Raw genomic sequence first — 18,030 nt, forward strand, 5'->3', positions numbered from 1 at the left:
TTTTGCTGTGCGTGTTAAGTAATAAACTGTCTAAATACAGTTGGGTCTCTTGTGTCCTTACCTGCCAATTCTATGGAGGTGAGGCAAGACTACACAGCAGTCGGCAGCCCACTGCTACTTAGGGACTGAATGACCACGTGATAGTGTGGAAACTTACAGCGGGTTTTAACGACTTGGATCTTTTACTCTAAGAGCTATGGGGAGCCACTGAAATGTTTTAACCAAAGAAGGGACATAACAGAGCATTTTGAAAAAAAATCAATCTACGGAGTGTGGTACAGAGAATGGATTTGAGAGAGGACAGAGTACATAAAAGAAAATCACCGCAGCAGTCTCGAGTGGTATTATTAGCAGATCAAAGAGAATGGACTAACTTGAGAGAGCTATAGAAGGTAAAAATATTTTTAATGCAGAGTCAAGTGCTTTCCTTTCTTGAGCAGCGTATTTTCCATGAAGTCTTACTGTCTTCCTTCTAGTCTAGCAACATCTACCTTAAGTTTCTTTAGCTCATTCAACATTTCCAAGGTGAGGACAACCACATGAAAACACCTGCCCCAGTCACCTCCCCCGTACAGACCCCACCTGCCCTGAGCCCTCCAGCCTCCTCCCAGTGCAAATCTACGCCGGTCCTGCAGGTGTCATCCTGGAGCTTCCTTTCCTTGAGCTCCTGGGCTGAATCTACTATTGCTGGATTCTGACTTTCTCTTTCTTGGCTAACTGCTTTGTTTGATTGTGCTCACCCTCAGACAACTGCCTGATTAAATAATGTGTGAGAATCAAAACTTCCGACTCCTTAAATGTACTAAGATGTCTTTGTTTTACTTTCACACTTAATTGTTTGGCTGTGTATAGAACACAGGGTTGGAAATCATTTTTTCCCTGGATTTTTAAGTTCATTGTCTTGTAGCATCTGGTGTTGCTGATAAAAACACTAAAAATACTGTGATCTTTGTTCCATGGACACATTTGTGATTTTGTCTCATCCATGATGCTCTGAAGTGTTGCCTTCTTCGTAGAGCTTCTTTCCTTCACCCTAACCAGCACCGAGTGAGCCTTTCTGACATGTAGATTTATGCCTCACTTCATCTAGAAAATCTCCTCAGATTATGCCTTCCGTCTTCCTGGAACTCGCAGTCGGGTACTGGACCCTGGATCTCCCGCTTGTCTTTCATGTTTTCTGTCTCCTTCTCTTTTTGCTTTCATTCAGGTTGTGCTGACATTATCTTCTGCCCTCCAGCTAAGATATTAGGTTTTTTGCTGTTGTTTTTGTTTGTTTCTTCCTGAATCACCATTTTCACTTCCCTGTGCTCACTCTTGTTCTCCAATTGTTCTTTTTTCTTCATGACATCCTATTCTATTTTATGGTTGCAATTCAGTATTTTAATTTCTCTGAGGTTACTGATTAGTTTATACTACGTTTTATTATATTTCTGAAGTATCCTCCTGCTCCTTCATCCACTTTCTGTTTCCTTATTCTGGGCTTTCTTTCACGTTCCGTATTTTCCTCAAATGTCTCTTCATCTTTGGTTGTCTGCCTATATGGCAGCCCTATTATAGCTCCATTTCACAGATGAGAAAATTCATAGAGCGGTTTGGTAGCAACACGTTCAAGACTAAGCAGATAATAACAGCAAGTGTGAGATTCTGATTCAGGTCGTCTAAATCCAGAGCCTGAGCTCTCAACCACCTGCCTCACTAGCTGCCTTAGGTCTCCCCCTTATAATGGGTTTAATTTATTTAGGGAAGGAATCTACTGTTTGTGGGATGGGAGAACAGGAGGAAATGCCTTGCAGGTGGCTGTTTTGCAGTAAGAGATAAGGGGTAACTGTTCCTTATCCCAGGACTTCTAATAGATGAACTTCTAAATAGTACCACAAGATGGTGCACAGTGACTACACACATTTGTTCCCAGAGAGGAAAAACAAACTAGGGCCTGGAAGTCTACTTACAGAGATTCTAGGGACACCCCAACATTTCAAAGCAGAGTTGGAAAGTCTTGTTAGGAATGAGAACTGTATACACAGTTTGTTTACAGAGTGCTAGCATATGGATATTACTTAAGGGACAAAAGCTTTTTTTTTTTTTTTACTGTATTTCTGCTAGAAATGGTACTTGAAAAATGTAAGTGCTTCCCCACCCCTACTCCACTCCCTACATCCTGAGGATTCTCTGAATTTGCCTTATTAACAGACACAAGCTTACAGAGATTGATAATTGGAAAAATAAGGTTCTCAGAGAAAACTGACCTAAGCTGTACACTTAGGTACAAAGTTAACAGATCCTACACCTCATCACTATCATAACCTGAAATGCATACATTTTCTTAGTTTTGCACATCATACACAAGTTTTTAAAGCTCCAGTTCCAAATATTCAGAGTAAATGAAATTCATTAATGTCAACTAGAAATGTATTTAAAGAAAATATTTAAGACTACTTTAATAGGGTTAATAATGACTAGTAGGGTAAGGCTCCGTTGCTTAAAAAATCCAGAAAAATGTTAAAAATAGCAGGCATCCCTGACACACTTAGCTTCACATCCTAATTATAAATTCAAATAATCTGATCTGTGCATAAGCAGCTGGAGTTAATGTTTTTAAAAGGCTATTACTTTGATTCTGCAGTTCCTGGTTTATGCTAATCATATTTATGCACTTTATGATTTTACCTTCTAAATGAGAGAACAAATCTCCTTTTAATTGTTTGCCAGATATTATACTATCATTTTGTTATTTATCAAAAAAAAGGGTAACAGTGATGAATTGGAGTCCTCGATTTTACAATTTAATGCATGTGTACACCAAAGAGTATAAAGAAAAGCAGACCCCTTTTTGACTGCTATTTAAATGTGCACACTTCCAAAGTGCTTGGGCACTGGTTTTATCCTTGCTTTCTTCAAGTACATTAAATTTTCATACTCAGAATGGCATAGTAAATGCAAATGAACTTATTAAAGTCAAATCAATTTTCTTCAAATTAAACAAAGCCCATATTTCTTATTTAGAATGCACTTTAAGGATAACAGGTTTAAATGCCTAAAAATAAAAGTTTAAAAATTTTTTACAACTAAAAATGTGTATTTTTAACATTGCTTAATTTACAAATAGCAAAACTATTTTTCCTTAAATTTTAGAAAAAAATTTATCTCTTGGACTACAACTGTGATAGTACCGCTAAAAATATTTTCAAAGAGTTGTAGGCAGCATAAAAATGTTTAATTATATTACACAGTCTAAGGTGCATTTAAAATATGGTCCTACAGTTTGAAAATATGAAATAGTAAACTATCTGTTGAATCTGCAAGCCCATTTGGAAATAATCATTTAGCAACTATGTTCTCTGAACTAAATATCAGTGTGTATCATTTAATAACATGGCCTGACAAGAGATTAGAAAAACTGAAATTTGGGTTGTTTACACAACGTCAGCAGGGTAAATCCATGACCCCGTCATTGTGTCAGTTACTGAGAGAGAATATGCAGATAGAGTATGTATGTTATGTATAAAGGTATTATTATATATCTTTATTTGAGGATAATGGATTTGCATATAAGAACTGAATTATACAATTGGGGTTTTCACAAGATTTGGGATAGTCGTGCATGTATGTATGTGAAGCAGGTGTGGGTAGTAAAACATCTGTCTGGTAGGAAGCATCTTCTATCTGTTTTCCACAGGGCTATGGTGAAAATGTAGGGAACTTCTGCCCTTATAAAGGGCTAGAAGGAAGTATATAAACAATCCAATTTTCAATACAGTTGAAAGAAGCAGAAACAATTCAAGCTATTTTAAACAAAATAACACATGTGGTGGGTGGTGGAAACGTATCAGCATGACCACAGATACCTCACAGAAGCCAAAAGCAGCAAGGCAGCTGGGCATCTGGAGGGGCTGAATCTAAGAACTGGAAAGCCATGAGGACTTCAGCTCTGGCGTTCTCACCTTCGCTTCTCTCTGTGCCTCTGCTTTGGTCTTCTCTTCCATGGTCCCACTAGCTTTAATTATTTCTCTACATAGTAAAGGAAGTCCACCTGACAGCTCTGAGTTTATATTTTCTTAGTGTAGTCCTAATTCTAAATTGTTTTTCTTAAACTGAGATATTTCCTTTCTTCTGGGAAATTGTACTTTGGACTGAATGAAAGGTCAGTCTGGTTCCTGATAATTCTGCTGTTGGAAAAACAGCAGCCAGAATGGAGGTCCGAGGAGAACGTAGTGTAAATTATACAAACATAACCTACTTCTGTGATGTGGCAGTCAGTTCTAAGAAAAAGAGGATACTGAAAGCTACGCAGAAACCCTCTTCCTTTTAATATCCAAACATATATACCATGAGATTTTAGTTTTCCTGTAGTGTGGTCTTTAATATCTTTCCTACTGTATTACTAGATGTTTGAGATTTTTGATGCTACTGTAAATAGTATTTTTCGAATCATGATTTCTATCTTTTTATTGTTGGTATGTAGTAATACAACTGATGTTAAGATTTTTTTTAACTGAAATAAAATTCATATCATAACACAGAACTTTTTAAAGTATATAATTCAGTGGATTTTTAGTATATTTCCAAAGTTGTACTACCATCATAACTATCTAATTCCAGACACTGTCATCACCACAAAAAGAAATTACATACTCATTTAATAGTCACTCTTCATTTCTTCCTACCCCCTTCCCCTGGCAATCACTTATCTATTTCTTATCATTATAAATATGCCTATTCTAGACACTTCATATAAATGGAATCATAACATCTGGCTTTTTATGACTGGTTTCTCTCATTAGCATAATGTTTTCAAGGTTTATCCATGTTGTAACATGTATCCTTAGTTTATTCTTCTTCATGGCTGAATAATATTCCATTGAAAGGAATACCATACTTTACTTATCTGTTGGTCAGTTGATGGACACTTGGGTTGTTTCTATTTTTTGGCTATTATGAATAGTGCTGCTATGAACATTCATGTACTAGTTTTTCTAAGAATATTTTTCAGTTCTTTTGGATATATACCTAAAGGAGGAATTCTTGGGTCACATGGTAATCCTATGTTCAACTTCTTGAGGAACTAATAAATGTTTTCCAAAGCAGCTGCACAATTTCACATCCCCACTAGCACAATATGAATGTTTCAATTTCTCCGTATTCTCATCAACACTTGTTATTGTCCATCTTTTTTATTAAAGCCATACTAGTAGTTGGGAAGTGGGGTCACACTGTGGTTTTGATTTGAATTTCTGTATTGATTAACGATGGTGGACATCTTTTCATGCTGTATATTGGCCATCTGTAGCTGTTCTTTGGAAAAATGTCTATTTAAATACTTTGACCAGTTTTAATTGGGTTGTCTTTTTCTTACTGAGTTGTAAGATTTCTTTACATACACTAGGTACTAGTCCTTTATCAGATATATGATTTGTAAATATTTTCTCATTCTGTGGATTGCCTTTCACTTTCTTGATAGTGTCATTTGAAGCACAAAAGTTTTTAATCTTGATAAAGTCCAATTCATCTATTTTTTTCTTTGGTTGCTTGAGCTTCAGGTATCATATCTAAGAAACTACTGCATAATTCAAGGTCATAGAAATATACACCCATGTGTTCTTCTTATATTTTTATAGTTTTAACTCTTAGCTTTAGGTCACTGATACATTTTGAGTAAATTTTTGCATATGGTATGAAGCAAAGGTTCAGACTAATTCAACTGGGTATCCAGATGCCCAGTCCTATTTACTGAAAACACTGTTCTTTCCTCTCTGAATTGTTTGGGCATCTTTGTCCAAAATCAAATGATTACAGATGTATGGATTTACTTCTGCACCTTCAGTTATACTCTACTGATCCACATATCTTTTATTATATCAGTACTATATTGCCTTGATTACTGTAGCTTTCTAGTAAGTTTTGAAATCAGAAATTGTAAGTCTCCATCTTTGTTTTTTTTTTTTTCAAAATTGATTTGGCTATTTTGGGTCTCATATTACCATATGAATTCTAGAATCATCTTGTGAATTTCTGCAAAAATCTAGAATTTTGACAGAGATTGCATTGAATCTGTGGATTAATTTGGAAAATGTTGCCCTTTGAATGATATTAAGACTTCTAACCCATGAACCTGGAATATCTTTTCATTTATTTAGGTCTTATTTAATGTCTTTCAATGGTGTTTTGTAGTTTCCAGTGTTCACATTTTGCACTTATTTTGCTAAATTTGTTCTTAAATATTTTATTCTTTTTTGATGTACTGCACAATTTTTCTATTGACTCTGTACCCAGGGATGTTTCTAAATTTATGTTTTAATTCTAATAGTGTGTCTATAGAGTCTTTCATATTTTCTAGGCACATAACCATGTTGCTTTCAAGTAATGACAGTTTATTTCCTTCTTCCCAATCCTATCCCTTTTATTTCTCTTTCTACATAACTGTACTGACTAGGACTTGTAACACAATGTTAAACAGAAGTAGTAACAGAGAACATTCTTATATCATTCCCTATTTAGATAGGAAAGTTTAAAAAACAGTTCACTATTTTGTATGACATTTGCTAGACATTTTTAAATCAAAAATGCGCACTGAATTTTTATTAAACTTTTTTTGACATCTATCAAAAAGATCACGTGTTTTTCTTTTTTTGCCCTGTTAATGTAGTGAATTATATTGATCCATTTTTTTTTTTTAGTGCTCAGGCTATCTTGCATACATGGAACAAGCCATACTTAGTTGTGCTGTATTATGCTTTTTAAATATATGGCTGGATTCAGCTTTCCAATATCTTGTTAAAAACTTTTGGATCTATATTCATGAGAAGATTGGTGAATATTTTCCTTTTCTTTTAATGTCCTTGGCAAGTTTTGAAATCAAGTTCATACTGGCCTTGCTCAAAAAGATTAAAACATTAGAAAATATTCTTTCTTTTCTTCTGGAAAAGTTTGAGTAAGTCTGATGTTAAAAATTGTAATTTTTGTAACTTATGTAGGCTTGTATAGTTGCTGCTATTGGAGCACTGGCCAGGCACAAATTACTGCATCTTACCCAGAAATGGAAGCTCTTCTGTATTCTTTAAAGAGGAGGAGGATGAGTGTCCCTGGGCTCACGGAGCATTTCTGTATGTGCTTTTCTCATCACCACTCACTGCAGTTACTATGTATCATAGCTACTAATACTATTCAGAAAACACGACTGTTCAGATTACTTTGGTAGGAGCTGTTGCTCTCACGTTCCTCAGTACCTGTGAATTGCTCCCCCTCCTGGGCCAAAGCAGTGAAAACAGAACCAAATGAATGAAGAACAGCTGGATGGCTGACTGCCTATGCCTCAAGTATTAACAACATTTAGCATTTGTTTTGTAGATTTGACTAGGGAAAATGTAAATATTTTACATTACTATCATTCAACATTAATTCTAAAAACGATTCTAACATAAAATAAAATAAAATAAAATAAAATAAAATAAAATAAAATAAAATAAAATAAAATAAAATAAAATAAAAAATAAAATAAATAGTAAATGTGTATCCAGTTGGTGGCATTGCCACATACAGATCTATTCCAAGTGACTTTGAAACACAGTGATTTGATTATACATGCCTAGTGAGACGTAGTATAAGAAAGAACATATTTGCAAAAAAAGTCAAACTATTTTTAATAATCATATTAAGAGTACAGTTTGGTATTGTTATTCTGAGACTATCTGTTGTGTGTACAATGGAGGATAAAGAAAATTAGTGACATTCTATCACTTTTGGAGTCATTGAGAACCAAATTTCTCAGCACGACAAAAAGGAAATACAGATCTTAGAGTTTAAGGATAAATACTATAGCCCTGAAATGGATTTGGACATTTAAGTATGAATCAATTATGTATTTTATCTTTAAAAACAAAATAGAAGTCACATATTTCCTAATTCCATGCACGGAAAAATCCCAGAGATAATCACTCTATGGTAATGAGCTCCTCTAGCGCACAGACTGTGATCTTAAGAAATTATCATTAAAAGAAACCAAGGATCTTTGGAGAAAAGGCTTATTCCAGGTCTGGGGCTAGAACTATAAAAGGTAAGCCTGGAACATCCTATCACCCCACACAGCGAGGAAGCAATGAAAACTCCTAGGGACACACTGGAAGGACTCGGGAGCCAGTGTGGCACAACTGGATAGTATCAAGATGATACACCTATAACAGTTATGAGATAATTTAATGAGCAATTAGAACATTAACTCAATATTGGATAATTATTAGTTACTATTAGCTTTTTATGTAAAAGAGTAATGCAGTTATTTTTTTTAAACCCTTACCATTTACAAATATATACTGAAACATTTATAGAGGAAATAATAAGACATCTATTTTTCTGCAGAAAAATAGAAGGAAAAATCTGAACAGAGGCATAGATGAAACTCTATTAGCCCTGAGTTGATAACCCCACTGCTTAAGGCGGGTGATGAGTACATGAGGATTCATCATATACTTCTTTCTACTTTTGTCTTTATTTGAATGTCCTATAATAAAAGAAAAATTAAGTTTGTCACTTGCCTTGCCTCATCAAATCCGTTAATTCTTGTACCTCATTTGCTCTCCCCCTCACATGGCCGTAAGAACAGAGTGGGTATGAAAAGGGGGAAATAATTTGTGCTCCAAATATCACCCCAATCTGACAAATATTAACTTAAGAAAGAATTCCTTCTATAAATTATCAGTGCAATTATTAGAAAGCCTAAATATCTAATTCCAGAATACCTACAATCTGAGTTAAACCACGGATACTCCTCCCAGCCCTATCTTTGCTTTAATGCAAAACAGGAATAAATAGAGCTATTTACCTTTACTGGGTTCTGCTATAGTAGTTCTATCTGAACGTTTAGAATGGGAAATCTCTGTTTCTGATTTTTTCTGCATAATTATTTGATTTCCAAACCTCTTGGGTCCTAAGTAAAAGACTGTAAATTTCTGCTGAATATCAAGTCCAACTGGGAAAAGAAGAAAAAGCGTACAAATGCTTATTTAAATCATGTAAATCCATACAGGGGACCATTTATTTGTTTTTATATCTCTTATATTTTATCTTTTTGAACTAGAAGGTCTAGCAAGTCCAGGAAATAAAAATGTTTTTTAAAAAGTTCAGAAGTATAACATGAAAATTTATATATCTGTCATCATAAAAATAAAAGTCAATGTTCCTACAATAATTGAAATTTATCTTAAAAAACAAAATATCTATACATGAATAGTTACAATTTTGATTTTGTTATCCTAGTCTGTGCTATCTCTTACATATCCAAATACATGAAACTTCCTTTAAAATTCATTTTACTTAAATAAACTATTTTACACAATATCATTCATATTATTTTTCTGTTTAACATAAAGGAAATAATTTTTAAATGCTATCATATTTTTACATTCGTGTCTTCACTACTTCAGTAAACTTACCATATTCAGAACTAATTAGATTTATGCTAAGATCTTCAGATTTAAGAGCTCTCTTCACATCAATCTTTTTAGCCCAATTGCCAGTTTTTAGCAAAACAGAATCCCTGAAAAAGAGTAATGCATCATTTAACTAGTGATCTGAACATGAAATGAAATGAAATAATAAATTAATCTTCAAGGGCTGATTGATCCAAAAATAGGTCCTATCTGGTGGTAAATTGAAGTCAGTTACTGAAAACTACTTTCCCCTAATTCTGAGAGGGAAATGGAGTGTCAGTGAAGCTACCATGACCATAATTTTCTTAAAGACATGTTGACCCAACAGCTGATTCTAAGCTGCATTAAATCATTTCAGGCCCATTTGAATATACAGTTGTGTCAATTACCTGTGAGCTTGCCCTTAAACCACCACCACTTTAAAACAGCTATATGTAAGTCACACGGATTTGTGAGAGCTTCAACAGTATTTTTCTGATTGACTTGAAATAGTCTGTATCTAATGACATCACATCACCAGCAACCGATTTTGTGACTGGACTTACTTCAGCCTCCTATTGTCAAGGCCGTCATTAGATTCAGTTGTCACAGGGAATAAAGGTTTGTATAATGATCCATTCTCTGTAAACGCATCATGGCTGTTGCAGGAGAGTAGTTAGAGTGAAAGGGCTGCCCTCTGGGAACCTTGTCTGCGATGTTCTAGGAAGGCACCCTCCAGCGCGCTGGCAACAGTGAGCAGATTCCAGTTTCAGAGTTGCTGCCACTCCTGACCGTGCAGGGACAGTACTGCGGTTAGGAGCATGGGCTCTGGAGTCAGAATGCTTGGGTTCAGATCTGATCCTTACTTTAAACTGCCTGTGTGACCTTGGACAAGCTGATTAAACTCTCTTGGTCTCAATTTCCTCCTCTATAAAATGTACATAATGAGAGCACTTGCCTCACACAAAGGTGATATAATTCAGTCCCTGGAAACTACTAAGTGATCTAGCTGAAAATTCAACTGCTACTTTTAGAATTTGCTTATGACATCCTGGGAGAAAATATGTAATAGTATTAGAAAAAAGACTGAAGTAAAAACTGCAGAATGACATGCTAGAGAGCTAGGTATAAGGTAAGGTACCTCCTTTATATATTGGATCTGGTTGCCTGGATCCTACAATGGCTATAATAATTTGTTGGATTTTAATTTGGAAATAGAAGGTATACTTTGAGTTGAGCAGGAGGAAGATTGTCCTTAAAGAGTAGTAGGGTCACGAATGATAGGAGAAAAGCAACAAAACAGGCAAGTTCAGCAACAGTGGGTCACAGATGCTCCCAAAGGTCATCCATTCTCTTGTTGCAAACGATGGTGATAGACTTTACACTGTGTTCACCTGCGTACTAAATACAATAATCTAAAACAACAGACCCAATGTTAATACGAGAAACCACCCCATTACAGAATCAGGAGAATGTAATTTAATTGATCCCCTCATGATTTTATTATCCTTTTTCTCAGTGGAATTTTTCTTCTATAGTATATGCTTAGAAATAATATCAAATAGAAATTTCACACTTACATAATTTTGTGCTTAAAAACCAGCTGATTATCTGCATCACCTATGATTAAGGTAACGTAGTGAGAATCTGGTGCTGTTCTTTTAGTTTGTAGCTGTTCAAAGTTTTTCAATATAACAGTCACTAATACTTCTGCCGTGGTATCACTGTATCTTGCAATCTTTAAGAAAGGATAGGCATAAAAAGTGTTAAAAGTAGCCTTACTACTCATACTCAGCTCCAAGTCAGCTATGGGTAGCTTTATTCCCGAAAATCAAAATTAGAAAAACAGAAAATATTTACCTGTTCCACTTCAAGTTTGTATTTTGGTAGATACATCACTGTTTCTTTTATCTGAGTTCCAAAAGGGGGATGTCTATTTAAAATCTAAAAACATATTTACATCATTATGTTCTTATTACAACACTAAAAACTCTTCTAGGGGAGGGGTATAGCTCAGTGGTAGAGGACATGTTTAGCATGCATGAGGTCTTGGGTTCAATCCACAGTTAACTTCATTAAAATAAAATAAAATAAAATAAAATAAAATAAAATAAAATAAATTAAAAAACCTCTTTTAGCAGGGGAAGGTATAGCTCAGTGGTGAAGTGTGTGCCTAGCAACACAAGGTCCTGGGTTCAATCCCCAGTACCGCCATTAAAAAAATGAGTAGGTAACTTAAAAACCCAAATACCTCCCCGCCAAAATAAAATAATTTTTTTAAAAACCTTAAACATTTTTAGAGTCAATAGTTTTAATATGTTTGTTACCCAAAACTTTAAATTAAAATATGACTGAGAGGGAAAATTATTTTTTAGTGGAAATAAAGATATAAAAGTCAGGCATTAGAATTTATACAGAATTCAGGTAACATTAGGAGTAAGTAAATATTAAATACCAATTCAAGTTGCCTTGCATCTGTTTCTTCTATTCTTTTAAAGGAAGTCAAACCTGTGTTTACCATAGCATTTGATAATGTTATACCTGTGGAAAATTAATCAAACAGCAGTTTTTAAACAATCCATTTTAAACTAAACTATATTTAAATATTTAACAATACATTAGTAAAAAAAAATTAAAGAGCCAAACTAATGACTTATTTTTAAAGTTTTTAAAAAATGTTCTCAGTGGGATTAACTGGGCTGTGACATTGATTGCTCATATTTATTTTTTCAAACTCAAATAAACAGGCATGTGCTTTATAAAAGAAAGAGGAATTCTTTGGTCCACATGATGTCTCAACCCTTAGTTTTACCGTATTTTATCCATAAAGCAATACCAGGAAATATCTATGGTTATATTCATGTTTAAAAAAAGGCAGCATAATTTGGGGATGGGAATATTGCTTCATGAATCTATGGCTCTGTGAGCATTTCCGTCTTAGAAACTGAGTTCTCTCCATGTTTCTGTACTAATTTAATTTTTCTCTCCTGCCTAAAATTTCCAATGTCTTTTTAGAATAAAGTGGCAATTTCCTTATGGTGGTGGCCAAACTCCCTCACCTGTATGGCTTGACCACAGCCTACCTCTCCCATCTAATTTCCTGATTCCTCTCTTGCTGACTACTCTCCAGCCACACTGGTTTCAACTTTGTATCTTAAATACATCAAGTTCACTTCCATCTTTGGATCTTTTTTATTTCTTTATTCTTTAAGAAACTGTAATTTTTAATTCTCACACTGATGTGAATGAATTTAACCAAATCCCAAAATGGAAGACATTGTCAGAAATATAAAATCCCCAGGTACTACTACCACCGTCCAAGGCATATGTTCCTGGGGAGGGATGGCAGTCCTATTTCCCTACTCTTATCTCTGTTCTTGGGAATTTCTCAAACTCATTCTTAAGACACAGCTCCCAGTTTTCATAATTCCCAATGTTCATTTCCATTTTCCCTCACAATCTTTCCTAACTTTTAAATTTTAGTTTATGAACATTGTTGAAAATCAATTTGGATTCATTATTTCTTCCAGATGCTCAATAAGAACTCAGATTTGCTTTTTTGTTTGGATTCTCTCACCTTCCTATTACAAGAATTTAGCTGGGCAATATTTGCTTCTTTCTGTTCAGCTGTACTGAGTAAGTGCAGAAAACATGTTCGTGTTCAACAATTTGGAAGGGACAGAATGCACCTGATGCACAGACTGCCAATGTTCTGCAAAGTCAGGAAGACTGGCCTTTTCAAATATAATGAAACTTTGATTACTAATCATTTTATCTAATTTCACGTTTTTCTGTAAGTTGCTGTTTCCTAAGTGTTGTATGTAACCTCCTTCCCAGTTCAGAACTCTTGTCTTTGTGGGAGAAGTGTAGTGTTTGGTCTGCCAGGACTTCTGCAGGAAGGTGAGCCTTTACATCAAGAATCTCTCTTCTACTCTGGCCTTTCACCAGCCAGTCCTCACCTTCACTCCAGCTCCCAGGACTGGTCAACCCTCTCCCTCCCTGCTGATTTCAAACTTGAAGGAAATACAAAGTAGTAGTTCCTTACTAAATAGTTGGCGATCTTTGTTCTAAGGAATAATTAAACAATCCTTAGTGACCCATTACCTAATTTTTTTAATGTCCTCAAGATGCATATAAAATTATAAAGCTAGTAAGACTGTCAGTCATGACGTAACAACTCTCTTTTTTGCAGTTCTAGCTGTCTAAGAAGCAGTAGGGCTACAAAGCTGAAGGCATCAACCTGGGAAATGCCAGTGATTCAGGCACATCTAGTAAACTGCACCCTCTAGTCTTCCAGTTCACTCCTGAGCTAGATCCCAACAGACAAGAAATAGATTTCTCTACAGAATCTCTATGAAAACCAGTACTGATATTGAAATGTCACTGAAAAAGAGAAAAGTCAAGATATAAATAAGTTACATAATTTTCTGTAATGAATTAGGAATGACCAGGACAACTAGCTCTGTACCTTGTCATTGAATTCAAAACAAAATAGTCATAAAAGTGGAAGACAGAGCAACACATAGTTACACAATTACTAAAACAAAATTTCACTCTTGATTTCAGGACAAATTTAAAAATAAGGTAATTAATTTTTATTAGGTTTCCAAATTGATTTCAAATGGAATCCTTTAAGCAGAAGCAAATGAAAATCAGATTTTCAAGACAAGTAGAGTAACTTATTTAGGCCTATAAACACATTTTTCCTTAAAGGTCTATAACCACCATAAAATAATTTTCCTAAGAGTGAAATACAAAATAAATTGCAGACATTGACAAACTGCCTACACGTATTCAGTACCTACCAATTTTTTCCAGTTGTTTGGATACATGCAGAGAGTTTTCCCAAAGTTTACATCTGAAACATTTAGCTAAAATCACACTGTTCAATAGTACAGCAAACTTTTCTTGAGCAGCCACAAAATCTGACAACCCTAAAAAAAAGTTTCCAATATTAAATCTAGTACACTATTTTACTGGAAAAGTATTAAAAATCCATTAACCCTATAACATACATCTCGTAATTCGTGAGCCATTTCTGAAAATCTTTGAGGTATCTTGTGTCAAAGCAAAGTCTTGTATGGGAATGCATCCTAGCTGAGCCTGAATAAGACTGGAGGAAAGAAGAAATTTCATTATTTCTTTTTAAAAATTACTGTCTCATAGTATTTGACATCACTGACTGACATATCTTAAAATTCCTCTCTGCCTTGATTTCTGTGACATGATTCTATATCTTATATCATAAGTCATTGTTGACTTTCTCCTCCCAGCCAGCTCTTATTTCTCTACTCTTCTTTATTTATGGAACCTCTCTTTCTCTCAAAAATTTCATTTCTTCTCAAGACTTTCATTATAATCTCTAAATTGATAAATTTCAAATGATCACAGGGCTCTCACACTTAAGACTGTTTTTATCACAACACATCTAAAATTGTTATCATATTCTCCTCCAATGCAGTTCTGTCTTTGGGCTTTAATATATATAGGTATTATAGAAAACAATGCAATTTATATAATCAATAAATATTTAGGTGCCTACTGAGTAAAAAGCATACTGTTAGGTGCCGAGGATTCTGTTCAACATATGTAGGTTGGTAGCATATTAGCTGATAATTAGAAACCAGCAATTTCTTGGCTATAAAATTTGAGGGATAGAAAAAAGGGAAAGAAGAAGTTACCACCCATTGCGCCTACTTATCCCAGGTCTCTGCTACCTGGTGACTTACTTAGCTAACCAGACACTGTCATGCAAATTCCCCTATGGACATGACTGAAGTCATTAGACTTGTATTACTCTCTGGGGGGATCTCTTGATAAGACCAGAAACAGGTATACAAAGAAAAGGGCAGAAAAATTATATCTCATAGTTTAGTTTTAGCAAATGATATGTGAAAATAGAAGCAATCAACTTAACTTCTCAGAATGGGTGCAAATAGCTGAAACTACAGACTAACTACTTCTTTCGGCTATAACACATGCTCCTGAAAATTCTTTCATATCATCTATTAAGAAATGGTTATACACCCCAATGTTCATTATTTACAATTATTTACAGCAGCATTATTTACAATCACCAAGGTATGGAAGCAGTGTAAGTGTGCATCAACAGATGCATGGATAAAGATGTGGGGGGATACACACACACACACACACACACACACACACACACACCTTGTTGGCCATACAAAGAATGAAATTTTGCCATTTGCAGCAACATGGATAGACTTGGATGGCATCATACTAAGTGAAATAAGTCAAAAACAAATACTGTATGATATCATTTACACATATATATGTACTAAATAAATAGAAAGGAAATTGGAAGGATCCACAGCAAACCACTGACAACAGTTACTTCTGGGGCCAAGGGAGACCTGAATTTTTGCTTAATAAAATTTTTTTTGACTCTTTAAAAATGAGTCCATGCATCACAATAAAAAGAAACAAATATGAAAAGAAATCACTGATTTGAAAAATATCATTTAAAGAAAAGAGAGCTAGTGTTGAAGACGAAAGACCAGGTAATTAAAGCTATGAAAAAAAATTTTTTTAAGCCTTAAAGGACAAAGTTGAAGAATAAAAATTTTAAATTAAGAGGATTAACACCTATCTGAAAAAGAACTGATCTGAAATTCAACAGAGTAACAGGAACATGAGGAGACGTGAAAGTGGTAACTAGTCACCACCGTCAGCCACCAAAAGACTGTACGTTTTGGATTAAGAAAACACTCCACATATATTCTCTCTTCCTGGCCACAATTAAGTAGTTGCATAAAGGTGAGAAATTATAATAGGAAGCTGAATTATGATATGTATAAAATCAATTATAAAGTCATTAATTTTAAAGTGACAGTCCCAATCAAAAGAATGTATAACCCAATCTAAGGAAAGGTAAATGAAAGCATTATAATCACAGAGTGTTCCCAAGAAGATGCTTGTGGAAAAATACTTTGAATCAATTTGACAGAACAGTGGATGCAACAGAGAATACTGGAAAAAACACTGTGAGAATCAAGAGATTTAGATTCTAGTTCCAGCTCAGTCCTCAGTATAGCAGCACAACCTTCAGCAAGTCACAACTTATCTGGGCATCACTTGGCTCATTTGTAAAATCAGAGGATTAGGGTATATGATCTCTTAAGTTCTGTATGATCTCTAAGGATATTTAAATTTCTAGAGAAATACAGCTAAGAAACAGGACATCTAAGTTCTGCTCTCTAAGCTATAGATCTGCCTGCTGAGTTGTGTAGAACAATGAGAAGTTTGTTTCTAAGATGTCAAAGTTGGGGAGATAAAATTCAATCAGATGTCAGGAAGCATCCAGAAAAAGTGTGACCTCCTTTGGCTAAGGAGAAAAAAGGGAATTCTATGGCCAACTGGCTTCACTGAGCCACATAAAAAAGTCATTTTCACCTGAAATCACATCTCTAAATCAAAAGGTTTAACGCTAAGACCTAAATACTCAGAAAATCAAGCGCTTGGCATAGCAGAAAAGGATATCATTGCATTTGTGATTCTAAACTGGGTTTAAAATCACTACAAGCTACAGTATAACTTTAGTTTATTCTTCCAATTACTATTCCTCCATACAGACTTCCCATTTGTGGCAGAATAGTCATTTCCTTGTCCCACATGCATTCCTTCACATATGTTTTCGCCTTCAGGATTTGTCTTTCCCAAAACACCCTATCACTGAATAGACACTTACTACATGTGCTTTCATACTGCCCAGTATTTTTATACACATGCTTCTCATTCAAGCCAACCTGAAAGTTCCTGATGACGAGACACATACCCTCTTTCTGTTGTCCACGTGCCTCAACAGAACAAACTCAATGTCTGTTGATTTAAAAATGCACAAATTATCTCTTTTAATTAAAGTCTGAGAGTTTTGGGAAATTAATTTCACATCTACATTCTGACTCCTCATTTTTATATAAATATGTTCTTTTTTGTATTAAGGAAAACAAATTTAAAGTAAGTTAAAATTTTTTTGATAGCTGCTTCGAGTTCATTTTCTACTTGGTGCAAAGTAAAATAAGTTTAAAACAATTTTTTAAAAACTTCATAAATATGAACCATGAACAGGTAGTCACTATTTTAAGACATTTAACAATTAATTGTTTTTACCAATTTACTTTCATTTCTCTTGTTTTAATTTTTCCTTCCATTGGAAATCTGCAAATAAAAACATAGCAAAACTTATTATTATTACGTATTTTAACTGAATGAAACCTTTTTTAAATTATTTAAAACATATTTAATTTCTGTACCTGATAGTTATCCGATTTGGATCTTTGTTCAAAGTATTCAGTGTTTTCTTTTCACTTATCCTTAACTGTACATCTAGAAATTCCTTGCAGCTGGCTATCATTGTGACCTATAAAATTTCAGTATTTGTTCATTTAGTTATGCCCATTCATCTTTTCTCTCATCTATTTTATTTTGTATTTATTTTTCATGCTACCTTGGGATACCACATTTAGCATAATAGAGTTAAAAATCTGCCTTATACATTTTGCTTCTTTAAAAAGGGTTCATTCACTCACTAACAAATGTTTACAAACGCTTATTATATGCCAGAAACTGTGCTACATACTGGGACTATACCAATAAGATTGTAAAG

The 18,030-nt window shown here is 34.4% G+C and overlaps 1 protein-coding gene across 13 annotated transcripts in view; it reads right to left on the reverse strand.

Moving 5' to 3' along the window:
* HFM1 (helicase for meiosis 1) overlaps nt 1–18,030 on the reverse strand; it is a 99,948-nt gene that overhangs the window by 36,044 nt on the left and 45,874 nt on the right. For 12 of the 13 annotated variants that reach the window (XM_074369925.1, XM_074369924.1, XM_074369923.1 and 9 more), the window contains 9 exons: nt 17,678–17,784; nt 17,535–17,582; nt 14,417–14,514; nt 14,207–14,335; nt 11,857–11,942; nt 11,262–11,345; nt 10,982–11,139; nt 9,426–9,529; nt 8,816–8,962 (listed from right to left, as the gene is read on the reverse strand). In XM_074369925.1, the coding sequence (XP_074226026.1) occupies nt 8,816–8,962; nt 9,426–9,529; nt 10,982–11,139; nt 11,262–11,345; nt 11,857–11,942; nt 14,207–14,335; nt 14,417–14,514; nt 17,535–17,582; nt 17,678–17,784 (961 nt within the window). The remainder of the gene's footprint in view (nt 1–8,815; nt 8,963–9,425; nt 9,530–10,981; nt 11,140–11,261; nt 11,346–11,856; nt 11,943–14,206; nt 14,336–14,416; nt 14,515–17,534; nt 17,583–17,677; nt 17,785–18,030) is intronic. The other variant, XM_074369927.1, reaches the window with a different exon arrangement.

Source organism: Camelus bactrianus, chromosome 9 (genome assembly GCF_048773025.1).
Source record: "Camelus bactrianus isolate YW-2024 breed Bactrian camel chromosome 9, ASM4877302v1, whole genome shotgun sequence".
Classification (NCBI taxonomy): domain Eukaryota; kingdom Metazoa; phylum Chordata; class Mammalia; order Artiodactyla; family Camelidae; genus Camelus; species Camelus bactrianus.